This window comes from Galeopterus variegatus, unplaced genomic scaffold (genome assembly GCF_000696425.1).
Source record: "Galeopterus variegatus unplaced genomic scaffold, G_variegatus-3.0.2 Scaffold2785, whole genome shotgun sequence".
In the NCBI taxonomy this organism is placed as follows: Eukaryota; Metazoa; Chordata; class Mammalia; order Dermoptera; family Cynocephalidae; genus Galeopterus; species Galeopterus variegatus.
This window is the reverse complement of record NW_007728896.1, coordinates 227696-238298: the sequence shown is the minus strand read 5'-3', so window position 1 is coordinate 238298 and position 10603 is coordinate 227696. Positions and strand designations below refer to the sequence as shown.

Here is a 10603-nt window from a genome sequence, read left to right as displayed (position 1 = left end):
TCCCCGTCGCGCCGCGTCCGCGCGGGCCTGGGGAGCGCCAGCCCTTCCCTCCCCGGCGGACCCTGCTGGGCATGCTCAGTTCACCTCCCGGAACCCGGCGTCCGATGCTCGTTTCCCAGTAAGATTGTGTTAGAAGGCAGTTGAAGAACTAAGAGGAAAGGAAAATACAGTCTTTTTAGAAGAAAAAGATGATTCGGTGTGGCAGAGAAGAAAACACATCATATTTGACATGTGACAAAGCAATTAGCAGGAACCATAGCTAAATACTTAAGGTTTTTCACTTGTACCTAAAAAAACTGAGGGAGGTGGGTTAGAGGCCAGAAGGCCGGTGAGACGGGGGAGGGAGGGGATGAGGAGAACAAGAAGGCATGTTTTGAATTCAATAGTATTCTAAAAAACAGCATGGATGAGTACAGGTAAAAATAGCAGCTGTCCTTAATTCAAGAGTAGATAATTTCATTTTCTCTGGGCAAATGCAACAAGCAGGTCATATGTAGTGTTTTTATCCATAGAGTTAACTTGCAAACAGTGGCAGAACAAACTGCCATGTTTACTAAAATGCGGCCGCCCGCGCCGCAGGATGCCGCCCAATCAGGGGCCGGGGGCGGGGCCACGGCCGTCACGCCCTCCCTCTGGGCTTATTGAGAGTTATATCAAGAAATTCAGTTCAGAGAGAGGAGAGAGAAGAGGGAGGAGAGAGGGGCAGAGGAGGGAGAGCACGCGAGACGCGAGGGAGCCTCAGTCTCCAAGGCACGAAAGACATAGCCGATTAGGAATTGTTCGGGCAACTGTCACTCCGGAGAGCAGCCAGAGCATCACCGTCACCCCAACTCTGACGTTTCCTCCAAGAAGTTAGAGACTTAAGCAGTATTGACATCGGGTGGAAATGGTATGCTTAATGCTGTGGAAATATCCCTGAGCTGAAGAAGTGCAACTGGATGTTGTGTGTGTGTTAAATACCAGAACCCAGACTCAGTGGGTAATAGAGACGAAATGTGGAGAGAATGACTAACGACAAATCTGTGAATTTGTTCTCTGGAGTTGCTAATTTGCCAGCCCGAAGCAACACATTTTACAAGGAGGAAACGTTTTGCTGCTTCTGATTTCTCCCCAAACTGGTGCTACCAGATGCATGGCTTTCTATGTGTTGGAACAAATCATTCCTAACTGCAGCATACCGGGAAAGGGGAAAGGTTGAGGAGACTAACGTAAGTGTAAAGTTTCGCATGCACAATTGTAAATTCTGTGTTTAGATGTGTCCTCAGTGGAGACGAAGGATGTTTGTAATTGGGTAGACGGTTGGGGAAGAGCTCACCTACTCGGCTGTATCTGCATCCCTACCTGCATCACTCTGCCGGAACTAATCGCGGGCATCAGCTACCGTGCAGCCTAATGCAGATAAGATTAGAGCCCGGGAACTGACCAGTCCTACTCAAGTAGGTACCTGCCTAGAGCTTTGCACCCATTTCAATTGCAGTTAGGGGAGCATCTAAGCAGAAGCCTGTTTACCTGCGTTATTGGGTTGCAGTATTTATTTGTGGCAAATGTTACTAATGTTATAACCAAGGATCAGGGTTAAGAAACTGCATCCCCCCCCCCCCCCTCTTTTATGCTCAGTAGAAATTATTGTGGTGTTACATGGGAATGTTAGCTGCGTTTGCACCCCCCCCCCCGCCTCTTTTATGCTCAGTAGAAATTATTGTGGTGTTACATGGGAATGTTAGCTGCGTTTCACTTACATCTCAGCACTCTCTTCCACCTCTAGGATAAGGAAACCATGTTATTATACATTTTTAAAAGTTTTAATGTGTTTATTAATCCTCAAGGGATAATCTAGAGAAAGGAGAGCAAGCTGTGGGTAAGAAATTTGAAGTCTTGGTATTGTGCTTTCAGGCTGAGAGTATGTAGTGGCCGGTGACTGTTGCTTCTGATGCTGCAGCAGTATGTCCGATGCTCGTTTCCCAGTAAGATTGTGTTAGAAGGCAGTTGAAGAACTAAGAGGAAAGGAAAATACAGTCTTTTTAGAAGAAAAAGATGATTCGGTGTGGCAGAGAAGAAAACACATCATATTTGACATGTGACAAAGCAATTAGCAGGAACCATAGCTAAATACTTAAGGTTTTTCACTTGTACCTAAAAAAACTGAGGGAGGTGGGTTAGAGGCCAGAAGGCCGGTGAGACGGGGGAGGGAGGGGATGAGGAGAACAAGAAGGCATGTTTTGAATTCAATAGTATTCTAAAAAACAGCATGGATGAGTACAGGTAAAAATAGCAGCTGTCCTTAATTCAAGAGTAGATAATTTCATTTTCTCTGGGCAAATGCAACAAGCAGGTCATATGTAGTGTTTTTATCCATAGAGTTAACTTGCAAACAGTGGCAGAACAAACTGCCATGTTTACTAAAATGCAGTGGAAAATGTGTTGTGATATTTTTTGACTGTGTGTTTTTATTTACTGAAGAGTAATATTGTCTATACGATTGTGTTGACAGTGGCTGTCTCCAAATAAGTGATGAGATGTAATGCATCCTCCAGTCCATGCACGCTTCCTCTTTCAATTCGTGCATCATTCCTCAGTGGGAACCTTTAAACCCTAAAATCCAGGAAAAGAAAATAAACACATTATCATGGACCTGAGGGATTTTTACCTGTTGGCTGCTCTGATTGCCTGTTTAAGGCTGGATTCTGCAATAGCTCAAGAACTTATTTACACTATTAGAGAGGAATTGCCTGAAAATGTGCCCATAGGAAACATACCAAAGGATCTGAACATTTCTCACATCAATGCTGCCACAGGGACCAGCACTAGCCTTGTCTACAGACTGGTTTCTAAAGCTGGGGATGCCCCTTTGGTGAAAGTATCCAGCAGCACTGGGGAAATTTTCACAACCTCCAATCGAATAGACCGAGAAAAACTCTGTGCTGGAGCCTCATATGCTGAGGAGAATGAGTGTTTCTTTGAACTTGAGGTGGTGATCCTCCCCAATGACTTTTTCAGGCTGATCAAAATAAAAATAATTGTCAAGGATACCAATGATAATGCCCCCATGTTTCCATCTCCTGTCATCAATATTTCCATTCCAGAAAACACTTTGATCAACAGCCGCTTTCCAATTCCATCAGCAACAGATCCTGACACAGGCTTCAATGGTGTACAGCATTATGAATTGTTAAACGGGCAGAGTGTTTTTGGATTAGATATCGTGGAAACTCCGGAGGGAGAGAAGTGGCCACAATTGATTGTTCAGCAAAACTTGGATAGAGAACAGAAAGATACCTATGTGATGAAAATCAAAGTAGAGGATGGAGGCACTCCACAGAAATCCAGCACAGCCATACTGCAGGTCACAGTAAGTGATGTAAATGACAACAGGCCAGTGTTTAAAGAGGGTCAAGTGGAGGTGCATATTCCAGAGAATGCTCCTGTAGGTACCTCTGTAATTCAACTCCATGCCACTGATGCAGACATAGGCAGTAATGCTGAAATCCGGTACATTTTTGGTGCCCAGGTTGCCCCTGCAACCAAAAGACTCTTTGCTTTAAATAATACTACTGGGCTGATTACAGTTCAGAGGTCCTTAGATAGAGAGGAGACAGCCATTCACAAAGTGACAGTGCTGGCTAGTGATGGCAGCTCCACTCCTGCTCGAGCAACGGTTACCATCAATGTCACTGATGTAAACGATAACCCTCCTAACATAGACCTCAGGTACATTATAAGTCCCATCAATGGCACAGTGTATTTATCTGAGAAAGATCCTGTCAATACAAAGATTGCACTAATTACAGTTTCAGATAAGGACACAGATGTGAATGGCAAAGTGATCTGTTTCATTGAAAGAGAGGTCCCATTTCATTTGAAGGCAGTATACGACAACCAATATTTGTTAGAGACCTCTTCTTTGTTGGACTATGAGGGCACCAAAGAATTCAGCTTTAAAATTGTTGCCTCTGATTCTGGGAAGCCCAGTTTAAATCAAACTGCCCTGGTAAGGGTTAAGCTTGAGGATGAAAATGACAACCCACCAATTTTCAACCAGCCTGTAATTGAGCTGTCAGTTTCTGAAAACAACCGACGTGGGTTATACTTAACAACTATTAGTGCCACAGATGAAGACAGTGGGAAAAATGCAGACATTGTTTATCAGCTTGGACCGAATGCCTCCTTCTTTGATCTGGACCGAAAGACAGGAGTTTTGACTGCGTCCAGAGTCTTTGACCGAGAAGAGCAAGAACGATTCATCTTTACAGTCACTGCCCGGGACAATGGGACCCCTCCCCTCCAAAGCCAAGCGGCTGTGATAGTTACTGTTCTGGATGAGAATGACAATAGCCCCAAGTTTACTCATAATCATTTTCAATTTTTTGTGTCTGAAAATCTGCCAAAGTATAGTACTGTGGGGGTAATCACAGTGACAGATGCAGATGCTGGCGAGAATAAAGCTGTGACTCTTTCCATTCTAAATGACAATGATAATTTTGTGTTGGATCCGTACTCTGGAGTCATAAAGTCAAATGTCTCCTTTGATAGAGAGCAGCAGAGTTCCTACACTTTTGATGTCAAAGCCACTGATGGTGGACAGCCACCTCGTTCCTCTACTGCAAAAGTAACTATCAATGTCATGGATGTTAATGACAATAGCCCAGTTGTCATTTCTCCACCGTCAAATACTTCCTTTAAGTTGGTGCCCCTCTCAGCCATTCCTGGCTCTGTGGTAGCAGAAGTTTTTGCAGTGGATATTGACACTGGAATGAATGCTGAACTTAAGTATACGATAGTGAGTGGGAACAACAAAGGCTTATTTCGAATTGATCCAGTAACAGGTAACATTACTCTGGAAGAAAAACCGGCACCTACTGATGTGGGCTTACACCGTTTAGTGGTCAACATAAGTGACCTGGGATACCCTAAGTCTTTGCACACACTTGTGCTTGTATTCCTTTATGTTAATGACACTGCTGGAAATGCCTCCTACATCTATGACTTGATCCGCAGGACTATGGAGACCCCGTTGGACAGGAACATAGGGGATAGTAGCCAACCCTATCAAAATGAGGACTATCTGACCATCATGATTGCCATTGTCGCAGGCGCCATGGTGGTTATAGTTGTGATCTTCGTCACCGTTCTGGTGCGCTGTCGCCATGCATCAAGGTTCAAAGCAGCACAGAGGAGCAAGCAAGGTGCCGAATGGATGTCCCCAAACCAGGAGAACAAACAAAACAAGAAAAAGAAAAGGAAGAAAAGAAAGTCTCCCAAGAGCTCTCTTTTGAACTTTGTTACTATCGAAGAGTCCAAACCCGATGACTCAGTTCATGAGCCTATCAATGGGACAATAAGCTTGCCAGCTGAGCTGGAGGAGCAAAGTATAGGAAGATTTGACTGGGGCCCGGCACCTCCAACAACCTTCAAGCCTAACAGCCCTGACCTGGCCAAGCACTACAAATCTGCTTCTCCACAGCCTGCTTTTCATCTCAAACCAGACACTCCAGTTTCCGTGAAAAAGCATCATGTGATTCAGGAACTCCCTTTGGACAACACCTTTGTCGGGGGTTGTGACACCCTTTCCAAACGCTCTTCCACTAGTTCAGATCACTTCAGTGCCTCAGAGTGCAGTTCCCAAGGAGGCTTCAAGACAAAGGGCCCCTTACACACCAGACAGGTAAACGAGCACTTTTACTGGTCTATAAGTACTGCATACAAGTGCCCAGTCAACCAGTATTAACGTGCCAGTGTGTCTCTTGTTTTGGTCTAACTTTAGCTTAGTTATAAAGAGGGAAAAAAAAACTTGACCCCTTTTCTATTCCTCTGGGGCTCAGTCAAGAATTTATAGAACAGCTTTGAAATTTCTGAGTTCTGAGAATTATTTAACCTCCCAGTTCCCTTCAAATGGCAAAAGATGAAAAGAGGAAATCATTCCAAAATGTCCCAGGATAATGTTTGCTGAAGTAGAAAACCTGTCCCAATATGCCAAATTCTGCTCCTGGGGTTGCCAAATTTTGACTACTTCACGATTTTCACATTACCTTTTGATCTAAAAAGTCACCTTCAAATCTCAAGTTTAAGTGATGTTTGAAGGTCTGACTGCAATCATGTTGGAGCTGTGGTTGCTAAAGGGGTTAATTTTTTTTTAGTCTCTAAACAAGATAATAGAATATTAAATGTACATCAGCTGTGAAGCACATGATTGTTGATAGATTGCAACTAAGCCATATAGGAAGTCTTCTCTTTGATTTTGAGTTATTTCATTGTAATATAGTAAATTGGGTATTTAATAGAAAGATTTTCAGTATCCACAATGGCCAAATACTCTTTCAAAAAAAGAAAAAGAAAGAAAGAAAAAAAAAAAAAAGGAATGCTTTCTCCCTAATATAACTGATTTGTAGAGAAAAGAATGAACCCATTGTAAATATTCTCTCATCATAGTAATGCATAAGTGATCTGTCATAACTCATTTTAAACTGTGAAATATGCCATATGAAGAGGGATTAAGAGACTGAGAAATTCATATTTCAACCAAATCCAGAATTAGTTTTTCTTAGGTCTAATAATTCCTTGTTAATAAAGATTTAAATGCAGCACTGTCTAATTTATTTCACTGGTGCTTGTCTGTGGCCACAAAATTTGAATGTCGATAACAGCCTGTAGATGGCACTGGGGTATCGTGTCGCTTGTACTGGCCAGGTGCCAATCCCGCAGTAGCAGGGAAAGGGGGAAGGGAAGGATCAAGCTGGTAGTACAGCCAAAGATACCTTTTATTTAATGCTAGTTGCTCTGGAGCAACTAGCATTTAAGTTCATTTGCTTGCTCTTATGTCATTGGCTCTCACCACACCAACTTCTAGAGTTTCATAATCCAAGTTCTATCTTTGTTGGTAGGGAGTCCACCTATGGTGATAGCCCACCCACATTTGCTAAAACTAAAGAATGTACAGATTTCAGAAAATTAAGTAAAGCAAAAATAATTTGCAAGATAGTATTGAGAGTCATCGATTAGTCTTTGGAAAATCATGAGTTTTTCTTTTCTGAGGGTGGAATGGAGTAGGGTGTCTTATTGAAACTCTGTTTCCCCTTAACACCTATACTTATTGTTCTGGAATGACCTTAAGGCCATGTGGTAATAAGATATTTATAGAAATAATTTTGACAGTGAACCACATAGATACCTCTAGAATATTAAGTAGAATGCTTATGATTATAAAACTAAAATCTCCATTTCTTAAGGTAAATTAATTATCTAGAGTGTTTTAAAAGTACATATGCTTAGAGCTTGAATACACAGGATAAGAGGACTTAAATCAGAATAGAAGTTATAGAGGAGAATATGAAGTTTTTAGAAATAAGCCGAAGTCGGAACAACTAATTTTTTTGTTAACTTTGTCAGCATTTGAAAAGAGGTTGATGTTTTAAAACTTAGAAATTGTTCAGGCTTAGTAAAGGTTTTAAAAATGTGTTAAATATTTAATTATGATAAGAAAAACAATTTATGAAACTAAATGGGTTAATTAAGAAGTTGCTATTTTAAAGAAAAGAAAGATTTTTTTTATTAATATTTACTTTCATTGTGAAGGTCTCTTACAATATACTTACGGGATTTTATGATTTGGACAATATCTTGAAAAAAAAAAAACTAATGTGATTTAAAACTTTTCATGTAAAATCTAAAATTTTTTTCCAAAAAAACGTAGTGATACACTTCCCACGTCGTCTTTCTTTTCATGTAAGTGTGGTGGGCATTAGCACTGATGTACAGACCCACTTTTTCTGACTTCTCCGCAAAAGTTGAACCTATATATAGTGCAGTAACAGAAATGTTAAGGGCATTTCAGCAAAAGACCTTTCATTGAGGCTTATTCAGTCATAAAAATATTTGTTTGTGTGATGTAATCTTTCAAATAGGATGCTAAGTAATTCTCTAACTGGAACTAAGTGCATTTTAGACATTCCTTGTGACCATGTGTCACTGCAGTTCTGTAGGCATTCCAATGTTCGAATGTAGCTATGATTTACTATGATGATAAAGGATTATTGAAATAGCTTTGCTTACATCTTTAAGAAGTTTTCATGCTGAAAAAGAAAAGTTGTAATATTGGAGAAAAAATATTAGAAGTAGGTAGAGATACAGTGCTATGTATAATTTTAGGGAGAAAAAACCTATTTTCTATGAATGAAAGATATAAAGTATATACTACCTATTAAAAATTTGTTTTTACTGAACTATATGATTGTTATCTGAAGATGTTTTAGTTAAGCTAAACAGTTAAAAAAAAAAATTTAGCTCCTTTACTTCAACTAGTGGCTTTTATATAAAATGTGCTTCTGAAGCTACACAATTTTGAAAAAGGAACATTTGTTACTACAAAAGCTTTCAAAGGAAGTTATAAACTTAACATATAACCTGTGAAGATTTGTGGTTAGGTAGGCACAATTGCTGTTAACAGGAACACCTTTTCACTTTATGGTGCTAATTGATACATGGGTAAAATGCAAGATTCTTGAGTAAAGGGTCACCAAACTTAAATGTCACTAATTTGTATTGTCTTTACATTGAAAACATAATGTCTGACTTACATCGTGGGTTTGTTTGTGGTGCATCAATTCCTGTTTTGTTTGACTTTTTCCCTTTGCTATTTTTTCTCGTGTTAACCTGCAAAGAACATAGAAATTAAAAATCACATTCCTCATTCACTTTATTTTACAAAGCTTTCATTTTTCTTGAATATAACAAATTTGTCAAGGAATTTTCCACAAATTATGTTTTTACAAATTTTTGGAAGTGCCGTTAGCATTCACAGATTGAGAATTTGCGTTTTTTGATTTGTTTTGCTTTTTTAGCAAAAGATCATGTCTTGCTATTTATTTATTAAAAAAGCAAAGTTCACTGCTATAAGGTTAAGAGGATGACAACATAATCAATTCCAATGATGCTTTAAATGATAGTTTGTTGGAATTTTTCCCTAAAAAGAAAAATGTATTAAAGATATATATGATTTTAAAATATGATATTAGTTCTCAAATTCTAGGAAGTCTCAGAATCACCTGGAGCAGTTCTTAAAACATGGATTGCTGGGCCTCACCCCAGGAAGTTCTGATTCAGTACCACCAGGATCAGGCCTGGACATTTTCATTGCTAACAAGTTCTTAGGTGATATTGACGTTGCTTACATAGGGACCACACTTTGAGAAACACTGCCTTCGCATTTTGGAACAAGAAATGTCTGCTCCTTTCCCTTTCATACTATCATGGCCAGAGGACCTGGTTTTGCACAGCCCAGCTCTCAGCCCACTTACTGATAACCTTTTTATTGTAGCTAGAGGCTTTACAGTAAGCTGCTTGTTGCTGTTTCCCACCCTGGTTGGCAGAATTTGGAGAATTAATTTTCTTTACCCCAGTGTGCTTTTTATTTTGGGAGAGGAGGGCAGTGGGGCTAGACATGAAAATGTTAAAGTAAAGAAAAATAGTGAACTATTCACATTTGACAACTTCTTCAAGCAATGAAACAGCCTGTGAGAGTTGCACTAGAGTTTGGTTCTGAGTAAACAGTCATGTTTAATTTTCTAAGTGAAATGCTCATTTTAGAACTTAAACATCCTGATTTTAACTTTACACATTCTAGAATAAATATTTGCTCATATATACATTTGTGTATCTATTGAAGAATTTATGCATTTAAAATGTGTATGCATGCTGTACTCAAGTTCATACATGGAATTTTACAGTGTAAAGGGAACTGCTTCTATTCCAAACCATTTGCACATACTATATTACATTTATGATTACTTTTCATTTTTGTGTAATCCACTACAACCACTACTAAAATGTTATTATGTCATGTAAAATGCACAAGGCAGTCACAGAATTCATAGTTAGAACAGTCAGAAAGAAAAATGCAATTGAAAGTGAAGGGAGCAAATGTTAACTATGTGAGGTTAGTAAAAACTTTAAGATATTTTCAGCTACTGATTTTTGGAGTATATAGATAGTGACAGTTGAACACTGGTGGCATGAAGACAAAAATTGCTCCCCAAAATGCAAATTATTTTTAAAATGTTATCAGTTGTGATTTTTTAATTTCCATTCCTCCTCTTTGGCAAAGTGTCCTGTAGCTATGAAGGCAATTTTCAAACTCACGAGGTAGAAGATACCCAGAACCCCTTGGCTATTGGTTCAAGATGGGCCTTCCGTTCAAACTGGCTACCTTTCCTCTTGGGTTCCTGAGACAAATATTTGATGATTTTTTTTTTTTTATCTTGATACTTCTAAGCTATAGAATTCAAGGTACATTTTGGTATTCATTGCTAAACACCTTATAGGAGAATAAAAATGAAAAGTTGTCACTGTATTAAACATAGACATTTCTGCTAATTCCTGGACATTAGTTAACATAGAGAAAATAATTTCTTTAGTTAAAATATTCTATTCTGTTTTCTAAATTGTGTTGCAATTAATTCTAGATATAGTAACAATGTACATTAATGTTTCAGATGAGTCATACTCATAGTGTTGACAGAACAGGCTCTGGCATCATTAAAATTACCCTGTCAATATTGTACTAGTAATTGCCTGTAATATTCTTACAATATATGCATATTCTTATAATTTA

General features: G+C 39.1%; 1 protein-coding gene across 2 annotated transcripts; it reads left to right on the top strand.

The window, feature by feature from the left end:
- Positions 1-559: 559 nt before the first annotated feature.
- On the top strand, positions 560-6578 carry PCDH9 (protocadherin 9). 2 transcript variants are annotated; one of them, XM_008582983.1, is made up of 2 exons: positions 560-1208; positions 2492-6578. In XM_008582983.1, the coding sequence occupies exon 2, from the start codon at positions 2627-2629 to the stop codon at positions 5723-5725; it is 3099 nt and encodes a 1032-aa protein (XP_008581205.1). In that variant the 5' UTR covers positions 560-1208; positions 2492-2626; the 3' UTR covers positions 5726-6578. The 2 variants fall into 2 exon arrangements, with proteins under 2 accessions (XP_008581205.1, XP_008581206.1); XM_008582984.1 differs by lacking the exon at positions 560-1208 and adding an exon at positions 1235-1436.
- Positions 6579-10603: the final 4025 nt, after the last annotated feature.

Excerpts from the sequence above, each read along its gene's own strand:
- PCDH9 (XM_008582983.1), top strand. The coding sequence starts at position 2,627 with ATGGACCTGAGGGATTTTTACCTGTTGGCTGCTCTGATTGCCTGTTTA.